The sequence below is a fragment of the Rhopilema esculentum genome, chromosome 11 (assembly GCF_057945365.1).
Source record: "Rhopilema esculentum isolate cy_ngs chromosome 11, ASM5794536v1, whole genome shotgun sequence".
NCBI classification, from domain to species: Eukaryota; Metazoa; Cnidaria; class Scyphozoa; order Rhizostomeae; family Rhizostomatidae; genus Rhopilema; species Rhopilema esculentum.
This window is the reverse complement of record NC_142825.1, coordinates 10,635,185-10,654,988: the sequence shown is the minus strand read 5'-3', so window position 1 is coordinate 10,654,988 and position 19,804 is coordinate 10,635,185. Positions and strand designations below refer to the sequence as shown.

General features: G+C 39.5%; 2 protein-coding genes across 2 annotated transcripts; both read left to right on the top strand.

Moving 5' to 3' along the window:
• The first annotated feature begins 1,828 nt into the window (after positions 1-1,828).
• On the top strand, positions 1,829-3,139 carry LOC148958991 (uncharacterized). Its single transcript, XM_089111238.1, has 2 exons — positions 1,829-1,904; positions 2,205-3,139. Exons 1-2 carry the CDS (start codon positions 1,829-1,831, stop codon positions 3,137-3,139), a joined length of 1,011 nt encoding a protein of 336 aa, XP_088967364.1.
• Positions 3,140-8,325: 5,186 nt separating this feature from the next.
• On the top strand, positions 8,326-19,596 carry LOC135693226 (uncharacterized). Its single transcript, XM_065211639.2, has 3 exons — positions 8,326-10,095; positions 17,275-17,597; positions 17,801-19,596. The coding sequence occupies exons 1-3, from the start codon at positions 9,953-9,955 to the stop codon at positions 18,316-18,318; spliced, it is 984 nt and encodes a 327-aa protein (XP_065067711.1). The 5' UTR covers positions 8,326-9,952; the 3' UTR covers positions 18,319-19,596.
• Positions 19,597-19,804: the final 208 nt, after the last annotated feature.

The following is a 19,804-nucleotide window of genomic DNA, read 5'->3' as shown; positions in this document are numbered from 1 at the left end:
TGATAAATAGCACACAGACATTTGTTGAAGGACGTCTCCTTCAACCGGTCTGTCTACATTTAAAGAGCCCAAAGTGATGTGGTCTCCTAACGTCTGCAAAAGCAATTTTAACGCCAAGAGCAACTAGATTTAAGTACAGTAAGTACCCGCATTTTAAAAACCGCTTTTCTACACTGAGGTCTCAGAAAGTTTCTTATGAACAGACAACAGAGACTTTTCATCATCAGGATATGAGTTTCTTATCAGTAGGTACTGTCAAAGTCAAATCAAATCAAGCTTTATGACAGCACCGTCCATTGTCGTGCAATCAATATAACTGGTAGTAGTGTATAATTACTGAGACCATCGCCAAACAGCAAGTACCCACATGTAAGAAACCCCCTTGTACAGGCCTCATTTTCTCCAAATAGGGTTCATTTTATAGAAAACAAATTTTGGTCCGAAACTAGAATGATTTTTATTTTCAAATATAAACAGTTTTTTTTACATTTTCTGTTTATGCTCTAGAAAGGTTGCAGTGTGTGTGTTCTATTGATATAAAAAATTATACTGTAGATTATGTATTAAACAGAAGATTTCAGGATCAGGACAGAGGTTGGTGATACCACCACATTCAAAACATCCACCAGGTTCACTGACATTTTTCCTTTGCAATATTTTCCTTTTAAGGATAAAAAGCCTGTAAAAGCAAAGTGATTGCTTAAAGAGCACATTTTGTGGGAGTGTTTGGCGCTTCCATGCTAAATTTGAAGGGTGTTTTAAATTAAGCTTATACCACCGCAAAAAACCTTCGCATACTTTGCCAATCTCTGTTTTGATCTCTTTGTAAAATGCGAATAAAAAATCTGATCATCCTACAATCATACAGTGTAAAGAGGGTGTTAAAGACGTGATGTAATAATATTAGATGTATTTTTAATTGCATATCGACAATTTCTTTTTAGGGACACACCGGACAGGGCACCATTGTACAGCTATCTAAGCCACAAACCGTTCTTTTGGCCAAACTAACCAACAGATTTAGAACACCACCAGATATTTCTTGCCACCAGCAACGAGTGCCTCGAGAATTGTTTTGTTGCTTTGCATGAAGAATAACTCGTGAATAATCCACCAGGACAGTTCCATAAGGTGCCATTCTGTTAACATTGACGAGGCTTTTGTGGCGAGGCCCAATGTATATTTTTAAAAGAAAATTGAAATGTTCTGTATTGCTTGTTCTAAATGAATACTCTTTACAGACTTTCTAGCAACTCTGCACTAGCAAAAAGTGAATACCAAATTTATTATCAGTGAATTTGTCGTCACCAGAAAAGAAGACTTTCATCATTATCTCTTTTTTCAAACGATACTTGAAATTTTTGTAGTAAGAACATCCGATAACAGGAAAATTATTTGGCAAACTAAGGCTAGACTATCGTGCCGGATTTCTGTACGAATCTGGAAAAATCCGCGTCTAGCCGGATCCTGAAACCTACGATTTCTTTTTTTATGGCCCTTTTTATTTCCTCCCGAATATACTTGCAAACGCAATCCCTTTCCCTTCCTCTTCTTTTATTCTCTTCCTTTTCATTTTCTGCTAAGTTCCTCTCCTTTCCCTTTTTCCCCTTTTCCTTTTTTCCCTTTCTAAAGAAATATTTTGGTGGTACAAAACTTAAAAATAAGGTATTGAGATCCCAATGAAGTCCTAAGGTGAAAACGAACTCCTTCTGTCCCTTCTGTCCCTTCTGTCCCTTCTGTCCCTTCTGTCCCTTCCCCTATTGTGAAGGAGAAACATCCGGTTAATCCTTTCACTAGTCCCGAGACGTCGACGTCGGAATATGTAATTATGAGTCAGTTGTTCACGCTTGATGTTAGATATGGACAAGTTATGAGGTCGCTAGTATACGCTGAATATGTTGATTGTAAATAGTTCGATTCTGTTCCCGTTATTATAGAATTGTGAAAACCCAAGATGGTGTCTTCTTCGAATGTCCTGCCCTAAATTCTTCCAAAAAAAGGCGCTCAGCGAGGGCCAGGGCACAGTAAGAAGACGATGAATTACGCGCAAGAAAATTATTCGAAAATTTCAAATGAAGATACAAGATAACTGAGGAAGTTGGTTGCTCTTCGTGGAGGGAATCGAATTGTCGTAACAAAGCTTCAAACGCAAGCAAACGAAATTATTGATGAACTACGAACAAATGAATTTAACGCCTATTTAGCTATCAAACTGCAATCGATCGGAACCACGCTTAACGAAAACAAGTTACTTTTGGAAGGACTAAATAAAGAAATCATTAGCGATAACGCAAAGAATTTTAAGACTGCCTCAAAAGAAATCCAATGTTTGATACGCTCTCCCAGATTAGGAGAAATCTTTGGATGTAAGGATGTAAAATGGCAATTTATTGTCGATCGCAGCCCTTGGCAAGGAGGTGCATGGGAGAGACTCATTAGGAGTATAGAACGTTGCCTAGTAAAATTGTCGGTCGCTTATTTTAAAAGATGCAGAATCGAGTACAATTTAACTGAAGTTGAATGCATCATTAATTCCCGGCCTATTACGTATTTATACGACGATGCGGATGGTAGATCGTATCCATTTACGCCATCTCATTTAATTAATGGTAGGAATCTTACTCAAATGCCTCAAGATGGATACACTGAAATCGTCAGTACATATGAAACGTTGTCAAAAAGGGCCAAATATCATCGCTTGCTCTCTGGAACATTAAGCAGACGTTGGAGGCAAGAATATTTGTTAGGTTTAATGGAATGTCACAAACCAAAAGGCCATGTAAAGGAACCTATTGTTAATTGTGGAGACATTGTTCTTTTGAAGGATGAACAAAGTAAAAGGACCTTTTGGAAGTTGTGCAAAGTTGTGGAGTTGATTGTTGAAGCTGATGGAAATGTAAGATCTGCAAAGGTACAGGTAGAAGAAAGCAAGGGTAAGATCTTCAGAAGACCTTTGAAGTTATTGATTCCCTTAGAAATCTCTGCTAAGGATCACAGCAGCAGCGTTAACGCAAGTAAGAACAATGTAAGGGACGCGAAGCCGCAACAGGAAAGCCCGCAGCATTGCGAAGCCCGCAGCACTCGCCCTCGACGTAATGCCGCAGTAGTAGGAGAGTTGCTTAGAAGAGAAAGCTATTAATTTTTAGATATTGCTGTTCATTAATTTTATGCTTATTTTATGAAGTTATGTTATGCTATATAATTAATGTATTGTAATGATTTAAAAGCAAAATCAATGGGGGAGTATGCTGTGAAGGAGAAACATCCGGTTAATCCTTTCACTAGTCCCGAGACCTCGACGTCGGAATATGTAATTACGAGTCAGTTGTTCACGCTTGATGTTAGATATGGACAAGTTATGAGGTTGCTAGTATACGCTGAATATGTTGATTGTAAATATCTTCGAAATCCTGTTGTCTGTAAACTTTCTCTTCAACCCTATCCAGTGTTGGGGCTGCGATGGCCCTCCTGGTGTGGGCAGTCTTCTCTCACTCTTCAGGTCCTCTGCACTTTGTGATGGAGCTGCGATGGCTCCCCTGTGTATCTGGTAAAAGAGAGGGGCAATTCGGGTGAATGACTCGGCCTTGGGTGTTGGCTTAAAAGCACGACCCGATAGCTCAGCGGTAGAGCACTTGACGTAAAAAGTCAGGGGTCTTGAGTTCGAGCCTCGCTCGGGTCGGTTATTTTCCCGCACTCTCTATTAATGATTGTAAATAGCTCGATTCACTGCCGTACATTAGTACAGGCGTGAGACATTGATTGTATACTATGACTTTTGTGAGATAGGTTAGGACATGTGAGTCAAAGACTCATATAAAAAATGATAACCATTGTTAAGAGAACAACTTTCAATCGGGCAACTTTATTCGCAAGAACTTCCACTAGCACTCCATCTGAACCAGGGCTTTTTCCAAGCTTGATATTTTTGAGCGCTTGATCCAGGCCCCTTTCAATGATTGGGTCATCTAATGAGTCTTTTATAGGATGTTGTTCAATACCCTTCACGATGCTCAGATCCACTTCTGTATGATGATTTAGGAGTTCACTGAAGTGTTCTAACCATCTATCTTTGATTTCTTCTGATGACCCCACGTTTAGATCTTATAGGGAGTGAATTTTCCATTTTTGGACCATACACTACTTTAACGTGGCATGAAATTCAAGATGGTTCTTTCTTATGAACATTGCTCTGCTTGTTCAGCTTTTATCTGAAACCACATGCTTTTCATTGCTCTGATGCGTTCTCTAAGTGCGTTCCTGTTTGGCTTCTTCTATTTGAGCAACTTTTGTATTTCCTCGTCCTGATCGTCAAACCAGTCGTTTGAAACAGCTTTTTCCTTCCAAATTTGTGATCTGCCGCCTCCTGGGGGAGCAGCTTAAAATCTTCCCAACCAGTTTTGCACTCACAATGCCTGCCAAAAGTACTTGGAACACCCGGTAATTTACGCTGCATTTGATATCTTTCATTCCTTTCATGAAAAAAAATTGCTACTTCCGCCCCCTTCCCCCTCAAACAATGTTGATGATTTAGAAAAATATCATAAAAGAAGGACAAAAGAAAGTGCTTCCTAAAATCCTAACCCGTTTGATAGTAAACCAACATTGTTCCGTGGGGGAGAGGGGGATGAATGGTTTTGACCTTGGAAATTGATGTCAGTGTTCTAAGACTTTTGGCAGGCATTGCAGGTAGTCTCTCATTAAAAAGCGTTCAAGTTTTTCTTTTCTTTCACTGTTCGCGTTAGTATTAAGCTTCTTAGGTGGTTTAGCACCTTTTCTCTTTGGTTTGATAGAGAATCGGCATTTGCAAACAAGCAGGCTGTTAAGTTGACCTTAGTTACTGTGATGTGTTGTTTAGCTTCTTTGTTGGCAATTTCATGATCCAGATGGTGCCAGTGCTTCGAGCGTAAATGCTGTCATGTGCTTTCAAGGCGATTTTTCAGTTGAAATATTGTACCCATGATAGATAATTGAAATCTGGCACATAATTCTAGTAGCATAATTCAATTTGAATTCATTTTTCCCACCCCATCTTTCCCAATTACAGATGGCCAGGATTTCCAATCTTTCCCGACGCGTGTTATCATTTTTTGCCATGTCAAGACAGTCTCCAAGCCTATCATAAAACGGTTCTTTTTCTTCTTCTTCTTCTTCTTCTTCTCCTACACCAGCTTCGTTCTTTTCGCCGCCACTCCAGAATAACATACAGCTTCTCTCGATTACGTTTCCTGAGCCAGGTCGCTTAACTTCACTCAGTGCGCAGATGTCTATTTGTGCTTTCTCGAGCTCCCTGCAAATGATGGCAGTTGCACGTTCAGGCTTTACAGAGTTCACATCATCATTAGTTGTTCGTACATTCCATGCACCGAGAATTAAGGGATGATTTCCTCGAGCTTCTTTTGCTGTCTTGCACGGTCTTCGCTTATTTTCGGTAGAATGCACGGTATTCGTTTGTAGTAGCATGATTTCCATAACTACCATTCACTGTATCCATATTCAAAAAGTGAGGCTGCACCATAGATGACGACACTAAATGGTGCTAATCAGTGTCCCTTGGCAGGATTCGTCTGTAGTTCGGTGGCACAGCTTAGCTGAGACGACCGTAGAAAAATCCTGTTGTTTTTCACCAGGACTGCTGCCAGGTTGACAAACAGAGCTGTCAGTTGCCGGAACGATTGTCAGTCTGACAAAGTGGGACCGCCATGGTTTCATTCGAAAACACAGTTATTCACCCATAGCTGGGACCCTGACGGGTACTACCATACCGGGCCAGGATGGACACGAGAGCAATGGTGACTAAGGGGTGGCTCCACACTTTCCCAGAACTTCCGAAACTGAGGCCTCAACATCGGATGCAGTTTTGAGTCATACCCAGGACAAGGTTGCAGAACACGGTATTAGATTTCTAGAAAAAACTAGAATACAGAGACAATTTACTACGTTACAAAGTATCTAAAATTTATTCCAGCGGCAATCAGAATGCATTGCTTGACTGCAATGCAATGCAAAAGCAGGTCGTTAACATACCCATATTCCACCCCTCAGCAACAAACAATAAAGACAGTGAAATCTCAATTTTGAGACTTGAAGCTAAAAGCTTTCCTATCCCACTACCCAGGAAATTTTAAAGCAAGCCTGTTTTCACTGTAAGCTGCTCTGAACCCATGAAATTGAGCAGACATGTAACTTGTCACAACGATGGAATTCGTTTTCTCTCTTGGAATCTAGTGGTAATTTTTCTATAGGCACGCAGCACTGACTGGTCTTGTATTGTGCTTGCGTTTTTCTGATTGGCCTATTTCGATCCACCATTGGGTATATATTTTCCATCGTGTTCTTTCGGACTCTCATTCTGACGTTTTATACTACGAGGAGTGTCAGACGAAAAAGCTTTTAGTATGTCGTAAAATGTTTGCTTTTTTCAAAGCCATTTTCAAGTTCTGCACTGTACCGCCACAAAATTGTTGACAAAGTTGGACATGGACAGAACAAATTGGAAGGAAATATTAAAAGCAAGAAATCAAATGATTTCTCTTATGATGGGTTGCGTTTGGTTTGAGGTTGGCTTGAGTATTGTTGGTGTTTGATATCAATAGCGTTAAAAGAGAATAGGTCAGGGTCAGGACTTTTAGTAAGGTTAATATGTCAGGAAATTGTAGAAGATTACGACCCCGTTTACACTGTCCCGGGACAATTTTGTACCGTTACGGTTCGCAAGTGTTTACACTGTCGCGGTTCCAAATAGTTCCGTTTAGCCGTTCCGTTTATACTGTACCGGTACGACCTTAATTGAATGGTAGAACAATGTTTAGAAGAAGCTGTATTTAGTCAACCGAGGCTTTCATTTTGCCGCCGAAGTCAACAATCTAAATTTTATTAAGAGCTAAAATGGAGCGGAAGGCCGATAAAAACTTTACTTGGATGGACGACAAGGTGGCTTTAATTTTCAGTGTTATTTTAGACTACAAAACTGCAAAGTCCAATGAAGGCTTGGACTGGGAAACAATACAAGCTTTTTCTGTCGTCGTCTTGTCTTCAGAATGTCCTTTTCTTCAGAATTTGACAACGTAGTTACGCCACAATCAAAGCCTCGATAACCTGAAACAGCCATACAAAAAACCTCTTTGTGAATCCGTGACAATATCGTCTCGGATAGGTGCTTACACTGTCCCGTTCAAAAACGGAACCGTGACGGTACGAAATTCGTTCGCTTTCAAAGCAGGGTCAAAAACTGTTCCGGATAGCAGAGCAAAATCGTCTCGGTTCCACAGTGCTAGTGTAAACGGAAGGGTGAACCGTGACAGTTTTGTCACGGTTCCAAACTTGCACGGGACAGTGTAAACGGGGTCCAAGAGAGTGACTTGGTAAACATTTCAAGAGGCGTTAAATTTGAGGTAGCATTTAGATTGAATTGTCAGGAAGGGAAGATGCTATTGCGTAACATGGATGAAAGATAAAGCATTGAAATGCAAAATTTGGTTTTTCGTTTGATGACTGAAAAGATCTGATTCGTTTGTGCAAGGAAAAACCACCTACTGCGAATTAAGCCCCCCCCCCCGCCCCCTGAATGATCTAATTCATCCACAAACAGTGAAAGTTGCATTTAGCATGAATCTTGGTAGCCTTGTGCACCTAATACCAAAGTGACTAAACAACAATAACAAGTGACTAAATGATACAAATGACATATTTGTAAGCGGTTTGCAAATACTCAGTTAAATCAAAACTTGTGACAGAAAACAGTCTTACATCAAACGCATCTCCGGTATTAGTGTTATCATAGTCTAAAATCAAGTGATTACGTCTACAAAATCACGGATAGTCATCAAAGATCAACGGTAGAAACCGATTATTCAAGGTACATGAACACATCCTCTGCTGATACTCTTGTACCTTAGATACGGTTGGAAATCTTCAAGATAGAAAAATCTAAGATAAACTGTAGCATAGTCTAGTCCAAGGGAAATAAGCTGCGGGGGCAAACCTTTGTTTATTTTGGGAAAAGAACAATAGCCTATTTTTTAAGACAATAGCAAATGCCCCTCTAGTTGGTATGTTAAAAAAGGCCCTGAACTATAGTGGGCTTCAAAAAGTATCCGCTCAGGGTTTGATGAACACTTTCAAAGCATCATAACCATCATAACCCTTCCAAGTATCATTGTATTCTGCCTGAAATTAAATCTGTGTGCAAACCAATGTCACCTTATTGTTCGAAACACATGTATAAGAAGAATCTACTGGTGAAAAATCCAGAGCGAGACATCCTTATGCTACCAAAGCGAGGCTGGATATTTACACAATCTCTTCTTTCAGAATTGTGTTCTACTCGGGTTAGACAGAAAGGGAGAACAGTTCAACATTGCAAACAAGTAACGGGAAAAGAGGAGAGCGGATGAAGAGCAAACAACTGGAACAAATAGAATGAATGATCATCATGGCTGTTTTTCACCTTCAGCCTGCGTTGATAAAGAACTCTATTGAAACCCGTCATATCCTTATTGGATGATTTGCATAAAAAAGCATTTCAAAACAATGATGCAACAGTCAATTTCTTTGCTTCGATATCACACAAAGAGGAAGTTCCAGTGTTATAGAATCTGAGAGCCTGATCCAACTGAGAAAGCAAAGTTACTTTGTGGTTCTATTCCTTGGCACAAATCCTTCAATACTTCTCTTTGTTTTTGTTACAAATACCTAAAATGAAAACTGCTAGGTGATAAAAAAGCAATTGGCTTATTTTTGATCAAGCAATCACTGGATTTGAACAATGAATGACACAAAGATTCATTCTAAATTCAACCGGTACCACACCTTGTCCGCTTAATTTAGGTATTTAAAAAATGGTTTCTTGCTTTCCTGTAAGCTGTTCCGATGTTCATTGTTGTCTTCGAAATAAAAAATGAAAGGAGCCATATTTCCCTTGGTGGTCTATAAATCTTTGGTTTGGTTCCTCTAGACACCGCGCTGGCCTCAGAAAGTTGGATTGTCTGCAGTGAAGTTTCGAACAAATTAGGATAGGGCAACCAAAGCATCAAGTTCTTATCCTTCATATTTATAAAAAACACATTTTATTTGCAGCTGTTGCAGATTTTTTATAATAAATTACCTTCCCCAAGTAAATATGTGGACAATATTCGAGACCAATGGTTAAAATTTTACGTTATATTGACGTGTGAAAAGAGAGGTCAATGAAAAGGAGAATGGATCTACTTTAAGCTTTTAAGCACATGCACACAATTACAGGTAAAGAGGGATGCAATTTGAAAACTTTTTCATCTTTTCAAATAAATTCATTTAGTTTTGTGGACATCAGTGGGACTTTTTGAAAATACCCCAGGGTATGGTCAGCCCCTATCTCAAATTTTGATTAACCCCTATTGGCCAGCCCTAAATTGAAGGATTGATACCAAACGAAATGAATGGAACAATAAAGTGATTTATCAAAGCACTGTGATCAGAGATAAAAGCCCTGATAAAGGAGAACGCTAAACGACATTTTTGCAGAAAAGGCAAAAGGCTAGATTATCCGGTTATTTGAAACCTATGCGTCGTCCTGATTGTTCCGAGCAAACGTTTAATAAAACTGGTTTGTATATTTGATTCGATTCGTGTTATGAGTCTCGCGTGGGCCATCATGCGTTCAATAATCGCAGCAAACGAATGCGCATTGCAATAATGCGGGTTCATTGAGTCATAGTCAATAGAATTGAGTATATCAACTAATCGATGTACAGTCACACGGCGGCAGCTATAGACACTGAAAGCTTCATCTAGCCACTTCGATATTCTTACAGTCTGAGTTAGGGCTGACACCACATCGTATATACCGACGTACCATTGGCTGGGCAAGGGAATTTTCCGGAGAAACCGCTAGAGGCGCACAGTGGATCAACTTGTATGAGGATAAAACCACAAGCAGAATTTGTAGTTTTCTGTTAGCCAAGACAAACCTAGGATGAGTTGCCCAACAAGTCTGGTCTTTCTATTTGCGTGTTTTGGCATCGGCTGGTCCAGTCTGGTGCATGTCAAACGAAAACAGGCGCATATGATAAACTCTATTGATTACTTAACAAAGAGGATCGACATCTTGGATAAAAGGTAGGTTTTCATATTTTCCAGTAGGTTACTGACTGTCTGAAATCAACTGAATTCACCAATGAACTCTTTTAGGTTCAGCACCAAAGGTCGAAAGGAATTCGATATGGTAGCAATCATCACGTATATCCACGATTATCTCTAGCTCAAGAGAAAACGATATTGTGTCTATAGCCTGCTTTCATTCGTAATTGATATTGCTTACCTAAAAATTGTTCCATAATTTTCTCAAATATTACAATACTAAAATAAGATTTTTTAGTTTTTGGAAAATTATTGGTTCTCGTGGATCTGAGAGAGAGGGTGAGATAGGATTGTGAAAAACCGGTTTTTAATGGGTACTTTTAATGTCTATTCTAAACTGAATTCTCCCTGTCAGATGAGATCGAAAGCTCAATCTGGTTTCAAATGTTGAAACACAGCCACAGAATAGTCGTCTCTTTTCTGTGAGCCATGATACATATCTGGGATCTGCCCGTTCCCAATGAGTGACAAAATATTACTCCTGGACAACAAAGCTGACTTACAGGGACGATTAAACTAGTCTCATAGTCCCAAACCATGGAAACTCTAGTCCCAAATCACGCCAAAAATTTTTACATGGCAAGCTGAAGACGCATAATTAAGCAAAGGTCTTGAAAAGCCGGTCAGCTCATAATTCCCCACCGCTCTTTCGCCGGAGCCAACCTGGCCTTTTTTCATGAAAACTTTTAGGATTCGAGAAACCAAAGCCGGGTGTGTCATTAAAAATGTTAGTGAAAATTGTTTAGATAACTAGAAATGCCAAAAGTTGTATGCTCGGGTTTGGAATGAGAAGGTGCGGTTCACTCGATTTTTCTCTCAAGTTATAGGAATACCGAAAATCCTCGAATTAGCCCCCTGGGGGCTTATTCATTATTGATGTATTTGGATGGGGGCTTATCCGAGGGGGGCTTATACGAGGGGGCATATAAAACCACAACCACAGATGGCATAAATCATGAAATTATTTATAATTTTTAACTCTGAGATGGGGACCTATTCGAGGGGGGCTTTTTCGAAGGGGGCCAATTCGAAGATTTACGGTAGTGGCAAAATTTGGCGAAAGCAATGGCAAAAACAATATTTTGAATCTTCCATTGTGAGTTCTCAATTTTCCCCTCAAATGACGTTCTCATTTCCATCAGGGATAAATCATTTTTTGCTCAGGTGAGAATCTGTTTCGATTTTCAAAAAACCGATCACTAGCCTAAAGGTCCTCCTTAAGAAATTTTCAATCACATTTAAATTGCCCCACACCACTGTACTTTACCCCCATCTGAGTTTTCCCCTTCATCCCGTTCTGGAGTACAAACCGGTTTCCTGGTAGATTTTTCTTATGGAACAAACGTACGACTACAACAACCATGGCCGTGTAATAATGTAATAATATGGACCGTGCAATAATGTAAAAACCACTGCTATTATTTTCAATGATATCATATTGACCACAGAAATTTGGTCTATTTACCTTATCAATATAAAACCACTACAATTACATGGCTATCAGCTCCTTTTCGATTGTTTTATTGTCTATAGGCATAGTGAAATGAAATATCTAATACAAAACTCGAAAGCACCTTTACAGAAGGCAATTTAAGTTGATTTACCCATTGTCGTGGCGTCTTGTCCACCCCTCTTATGTTAAATTACCTCACCTCTATCACATTTAACTCGATATATGATACCAAGTCCTGAATTCCTGTAAACAAACTTTTCGCCAGCCAAGCCTTATCTATGCACATATTTCAAGGACGCCCTAATTTCAAGATGGGGGCTGGGGTTTGTTGCCTTGTAGTATCTCATGAGATAATTTCGTTTCAACCAAATATATGCGAGGATTTCGCCAGTCAGCCCCTGCAACACACCATTCAAAAGTAATTTCAAAGCAAATGGTTCAGTGTTGCATGCAATGAACATTGTTGAAGAAAATTTTTCGGCGTGTTGCTGTTATTTAGATAGGCACGAAAGGCGTCGCCAGGAAGCTGCATCAACATAGAACCTTGACAATTTTTCTTCTGCTGTCTCAGTTGAGTACAAGTTCCAGAAGCCACTGTGATGGGAAAGGTAGCCGAGGGGCTTAGCCCCAATACTTTTCAACATCTGCTTAAAAAGATACAATAAGTCATTATCCTCTGGCTTATAACATGTTGAGCCCTCCCCTCCCCCCTCTCCCCAGAAAAATACATTTTGTCTCCAAGTCAATGATACGCTCTGGGATTAGTGGCAAGATCTCCACTGCAAAGGTGTTGTCGTAAGTTCCATTTTAGCAAAATGGTCACTCGAAATCATGACTGCATGCCTTCATTCTCAAGCCTGTTGTGAAAGAACCTCTGGGAATTACTGGTCATGGGAATTTTCTTTAAACAATGAAAACGCTATTTACAAACAAGAACTATTTTAAAGTTGGATACTTAACAGATGGCACTCGTACTTTGCTAAATATAATTCTGAAATTGACGTAGCCGTCTTTTGTCAGACAATGTACAATGTGAAATGTCTGGAATTCCATTAACCAGACAAAATTTTCGTTGCAATTGGAAGAATTGTAAAGATGCCAAAATATGCAGAGCACAAGTAAAAGTTTAGCTTGTTTGTAGTGAAAGTCATCGGATTGATGAACAATTTGCATGCAGTCTCGTAAATCGGCACACTTGACAAAAACTCGACTTTCCTTTTACTCGTAAATTGGCAAATCCATTTTACTTAAACCAAAACATTTTAAATTTCTGTTTATCTGCAGATCAACAGCTAAAGTTCTTGTATGAGATTCAACCTAAAAAATTTTGAGACTTCAAACAACGTTAAAATGAAATAATTTTATTTATGGCAACCCAGGAACCGAATAAACGAGTCGCTGGACGAGACAAGCTGGATGTACTCAAGCCTCGCAAAATTTCCTTTCGATGAAAAAAGTGCATGATTTAAAATATTTACAAGGTTATTTTCTCCATCATAACTTCAAGGCCCTGTAAGTTTCCCCATCAACTTCGCTATTCCTTTCCAAAGGAAAATTTGAGTTATTCGAGGATGTTTTGATATAATAAAGAGTTCCCACAAGCGCATATTTTTTCATTCAAACTCTGGACCCAGCTGCAATATTAGGAGAGGCCTCTGATAATAAAACAGTTTAAAAAGATCACTTTGCTATATCAAGCGAATGCATGTAAGATATGGCGGCCATACTATAGGCCGATAAGCCAGTGGGCAAAAACTCGACCAGGAGCGAAGAGATTTGAGATTACCTTAATTTTGTTTTCTCAGAATATTTACTTCGTTTGCTGGTTTCCTGAACTTCATTGTGACTTGTGTCAATTTTTGTCATTTCGGCGCTCTTATTTTCAAAACTACTTTGTTTGTATTTACCGCTTTTGAGGGCCTAGAACCCTTATCTGCGCCTTCGCAGTATTTATAGTTTGCAGTGGTAGATTCTGGTCGGGAAATAGAAAATTAAGTAGCCTCAACTAACTTACCTCTAGCCATACAAAGATTCAAGAGATAGTTTTGGCTATGTTGGTAGAAAGTCTTTGTAAAAGGAAGACGTCGTTGGTCTTTAATTAGTACGTTAAAAGGCCTTGCAAAAATTAATGCCGTTTATAAGACATTTGAAGCTGGATTCAAAGACCAGAGGGTAATTGTTCCGTTTTTGCATTGAAATAATCAAATACCGTTTTTAAATCGTTCCGAAAGACGCGAACGGAAGGGAATTACCTAGCAGCGGTTTTAGGGACAGCGGGGCCCGGGGCTAAACAATTTGCGGGCCCTTGTTCTTTACAATTTCTATCTTTTTTCCGATGTGTGGGAGCCCTTTTGACTACAATAAGCGTGGGGGCCTGGGACCATGGCCCCCCGGACCCCCCTTAAAATCGTCACTGGAAATACCGAAGGACTTCGTACCACCGTGTAAACCAGGTCTAACTCTATATTTTAAAGAGATCGTGACGCTTGAGAATTTTGCTACATGATTTGGCTAGGATGTTGCTGGGTTTCACCAGGATATTTCAAGGCTTTATTTACATGACTTAAATTTGAGAAGGTGTGCAACCGTAGCGTAGCCGGGGTGGCAAGATTTGGGAGGAAGGTGAGTCCGAAAGGAAAAGGAAGTCCACGCCCTCTGAAACACCAAAAAATTCGTTTCATCGATATTTTTGCCAATCAGGGGCGTCCGACCCATCTTTCCTGCCCTCACTACGCTACCGGCTTACAACAGTCCTGGTTTAGTTTAAACGGTTGCTACGTTCGAATTACCTCAGAAACCATAATTTCCACCAACACCATGTTTTATGACCGAGTGTGTGACCTATTTCTCTTGCCCTGGGATTTTCAAACTGATTGTCTTAACACTTCTAAACACATCTATAGTCATAGGGTTAGCATCCTGAGCGGTATGACTTTTTCCATTATTACTTATAAAAACAGTTCTTTTTTGTTGCCAGGATTAGGTTACGACACCTTAGCTGCGTGTGATCGTACAACTCACAAAAGCGCTCTTTAATACATTTAATATACTTATTTTTTTTCAAATGAGGTTTAGAGCCGACATGACTGTCGCTGGATAATGTTAAAGTCACAAGCATTTTTCCTAATCTCTTTTATTATAAGGAAAAACATTGTTAAGAGCCAGGATAAAGTTCGGTTATGTCTAGTACACACTGCGGTAAAACACTTTTATAAAGAATGTATATTTTCTAATAGTTATTGTAAATGTTTGTGAATGAGTGTTGTTTTCGCAAAGTTTTGCTGCATGTTTTTGTCATTTGAAAGACACAACAGTGCTGTTTGCGCGTCTTAAGCACCTAAATTGAAGATACGAAGCCCCCCAGATCTAGTGTTACTAAACCCCCGTTTCGAAACTCGGACTCAAAATACCATTTACATTTTTAAGCAAAAAAACACGACATGCCTCCCTTCGTGTTTCATTTAGATTAAAACACTACCTCAACCCCTTGTTGTAACAAGATTGCAAAATGCATCCCAGTCTAGCCAAGTAAATTTTGTATCTCTTCTTAATTCGATTTTGTATCCATGAGTTATTTCAACTGAATTCAGATGAAGAGGTCACATTATCGAGGCTAAGTATTTAGATTTCTTTTTAGAAACACAGAGGTCGTTAGGGACTTGATATAACACACATTGTTAAATGATTTTATAATATATTACTTGGGTGGAGAAAGAATAATTTCCTGGCTTTATTCTTTAATTGAACAAAACACTGTTCCCTGCTATGCCAGTTTTTGGTTAACCGTTTTCTTATTAAAAAGATTTGCATTTTCGTAAAGCCACGAAATGCCAGAGGCTCCAATCACCAGAAAAACAAAATGAAGCACACTATTCTTTGTTTGGACTTGTCCGTTGAACAGATCAGTGCGACAGCCCATACAACTGTTAAGATTTTATTTCATCCGTGTTTCTGTTAAGACTGAGTTATTCTTCCATCATTTGAGGCGACTTTTGGGGCCCAGATCTTTAGAATGTGTCTTTGAAATATGTTGTCCATCAGTGTTTCCACTTTTGTACAAAATGCTTGCCATCGGTTTATATGTTTCAGTTCATTTATTATGAAACTCTATCAGCTGCATTGTTCCTGCGCCTGCTCTGCAGATTAACGGAATTGTCTAGCAGTTTTCTTTATCTAAACTGCAAAGCATATTTACTCAAAAACGCTATCCCTCTAAAGACTCAAACAAGCTTCAGACACTAACCTTCGACCCATCATGTACAGAGCATACAACTTCTGGCAAGCGAGGGACAAGGCTGCACCAAGTTTTCTAAACATTAAAGAGCTTTGAATGTGAAATAGCTTCTTACATCTTCTTATAAGAGTTTTACCACCTTCCTAATTTATTTAACTTACATTTGCGTAGGTTTCGGGCCCCTTTTGGCTACCATAAGCGCGGAGCCTGGGGCCATGATCCCTTGGGCCCCTTTTAAAACCGCCACTGCTCCTAGCCCGCGTCACACAACTCAATAGTGGCTATCACATTCATATTTGTTTTTGCTAAAGACTGTGAAGTGAATTTATTTAGGAAAGAAAGCATTACCACTGGCGATGGTAGAATAAAAGGATGCAAAACCGTAGTCATTCAAACGAATGGATAAACAAAATGTTGATACTTTCTTGCAATCAACAGAACATTGATTCACGTTAGCGTGGTAAGCAAGGCGGGGTTTATCTGAAACGGCATTTAATGCCATTGAATACTCGTTGATCACTGGGATTGTATCTGTTCAAGATAAGTAAGAAAAATCAACTTAGTAAGATTAGATGTTTATCCAACATTGGATTGTGTTGTAAATAAACATGACAAAGAAATGGTAATAGAGATAAATGGGTCATGCAATGTTTGAGGGATAAAGGCGGGTTTCCACTTTATTCGCTCTGGTCGCGCGACTGAGCGAATGCACATTGGGGCATCCGCAAATTGAACTTCCTCGCTCGCTGCGATTGCACAACCATTCGATGAGTAGTTCAACTCAGTTGAACTAGTGGGCGACTGGTCGCGTCCCCCGATTCGCTGACTTTTTGATTCGATTTTGCCAAGTCGCGCGACCAGAGCGAATCAAGTGGAAACCGGTCTTAAGGCAGACAACGAGACATTATTTGACATAGTAACTGAGAGGAGGGCATTGGAGAGATGACTGGAGTCATGGAGTAAGATGTTACCCTTAACTGATATGAATTTCGTAAAAGCTCTTTCTATGCATGGAAACGGAGTTTATTCCACCATCATCATCAATCGATGTGATCATAGCAATCTTCATCAGCGATCATCATCAATTTTTGGCCTGAAATAATTGAAAATGATGACGATGATGAGTTAAATTACACGTCTCTTCCCTCCCTCCCCAAACAACTTGGAATGATAAACTATGTATTACCGGTTTATTATAGGGAACCATGACCATTCGTTTACGCCATTGTGCAATGTCGCTGCCCACCCCCTTCCCTACATTCACAAACTTTCGGTTTCAGCACAGAGTTGAATCTGTTGACTAGTAACTTCAAGCTTGTGTTCTTTTACTTGATCATCTGTTCAGCTAGGAGCTCAATGCTATAAATGTAGGATTGTGATGATGATGTTGTTTATCAACGAATTCACGCCATGTAGGGGACTGGCTGAATTCTCCCGTTTAAAGTGATTGCATCTTCTTTGTCTCTTTTAGGCTTGCCGATCTGACACATAGGTGCTCTGAGCTGACAAAGCTGAAAAGGGGACATGCTGGACCCCAGGGCCTAAAGGGCGAGCAGGGAAGAGATGGCCTTTCCGGTCAAGCAGGCAGAGATGGTGCCCCAGGTCGCGATGGACGAGACTGCCCTTGTCAAGGGCTTAGCGCAAGTCAACTTCTGGAAGAAAAGTACGGATCCTCGTTTTCGCCCAGAAATAAGAGAACTGCTGTTGTTACTGTACCAGTGAAGAATGCGACTTTCATCCGGTTTGGAAAAGCGACTTGTCCGATTGCGGTTGGAATAATGTCTCTTACCGGAGGTAAGTGAACACGTTGGTATGATGTTTTGCAGTGAACAAGTATTTGAGGTCAATTGCACCAAATATACAGGATTCCTGGAACCAGAGGAAAGACAAAGCAAGCCTCGTGTTCCCCTTGCTACGTAATGCTTAACAGAAATAGCACTGCGCAGTTTAAAAGATTGCACAAGTATCTATTCTAATAGGCCTTGGTTTTCTTCTAGGTCGCACTACCATTGACTATAGTAAAATGAACCCACACTACGAGTGCTCATCTTTACACAAGGGACCAGTCAAACAGCAAGTTCCCGGGTTTCAGTTCTTCCCAGGCCTCCAATTTTTAACGCCGATGTACAGTGTAAAATACAGAGTTAGGCATCATTCTCCATTTAAAAACAAAGACGAACTGCATGGAAAAGAGGTTCCTTGCATCTCATGTCTCGCTACGAAAGTAGAAGCGTCGTTAATGCTTCAAGGAACGTCTCAATGTCCGGAAGACTGGACACTAGCTTATAGAGGTTACGTCATGTCGGAAAATTGGAATCATTTGAGAAGTGAAAACATTTGCGTAGATATGGAAGCAGAGAAACTTAATGCTCCGTCATTCGACGGCAGACTGGCAACATTAACGGCCCTAGAAGCTAGCTGCCACGGAAAGGCATGCGGTACAGATTTAGATGAGAAAGCGATCAAGTGTGTGGTATGCTTATTAAAACGAGACACGAAAATCCCAACAAGCTAACTAAGTTGATTTCATTTTTAGGTATTTCAATGCAAACTACTGTATGAAGCAACAACATTAAAATTGCTGCGCCTATGTATCAAATTGTTGCAAAACCGTCACAAAACTGAAAGTGATAAAAGTGAAAAAAATTCCAATTAGTTTCCAGATGACCACCATTTTAATGGAAGATGTTTGTTAACTTTTATTAGTGCAGGTTTATAGATATCACTGTAAAACTTTAAGAGGTATTCCTAAAGTGAACTTTGGTATTCTGGTGGTACTTGAATTTTACATAACAATAAAAAATTGGGCAGCGAATAGCATTAGGTATCATGATATGTAGCCTACTGCATACCTTTCCTATGAACCACTCACAGATCTGTTTTAAAGGTTTTATATACGACAGCCAAGAGCGTCGTAGCACAGCAGTCTGAGTAGATAGAGAGAGTCAACCATCCATTCTCCCCTATCCCTTTATAATTAAAATGACGTAATGACTCATAGACAGTGCTAATCGATGCTTTTAATAATGTTATTTAATAAATATTTTTATATTTCTTTGCTGCTTACTTTGTGAATTTCTACTGTAATTGACGTAGTGGCGTACTCCAATCATCTTATTTTGACGCAGCAGTTTTAAATTAAATATATACGTTACTAGCAATTTGTTGAAAAATTGTAAGTATGAATCTACTGTTTGGTATTATAGGAAAAAACATGGCTGTATTAAGAAAGGCAAGTTCTAAGCTCGGAGAACATGCTGAGCGAACCTGTATTTATGAAAAAAGAGCTTGTGCCATACTTTGCTTGCCATGTATCTAGATGGCTAAAAACGTCCCATACTTCAACATTATAGTACATCTCGAACGGTGTATTCCCAATCATACGCATCTCCCCATTCAAAATTATTCTAGATTGAAACCCAGTTTACACGACTGTTTTGGTTGTGGCCTTAAGGCCGCAGCTTATTTATAAAACTAAGAATTCAGCTGTTTACATGCTTCGCTTAACATTTTTATATCAAACTTTACTCTTGAGATGGTAACCAGCTTTATTGATCCCTTTGACTTAGTTAGCTGCCAAAACTTTTTATCAATTAGGCCAAATGTTTTCAAAAGTAAGATAAGATTTTGTTGATATAGCCTCCACGATGCCTTGTTATATTGACAAAAAGCATTGACAGAATCCTTAATCTAAAATAAAGAAAGTTCTTGTGGTAAACCAGACAAAATATGATGGGAAAATCGGTCATTGACGTAGATATTGGTACAGCTTGCTTAGTTTCCTTGATACAGATACCAGGCCATACTTATGTAAAAATCTGAGCTTGAACTAGACTTTTTCCAAGTCTATTTCGTGCTTCAGAGAGGAGTATTTGTTTTTTCCAGCGGTGGCATCAAGGAAGGAAACAAATACACCTCTCTCAAGCACTAAATAAGCTTGGAGCATATCTAAGCTTAAACAGAACTTCAGCTGAAAGCCCAGCCTTTTGTTTTTATGTATA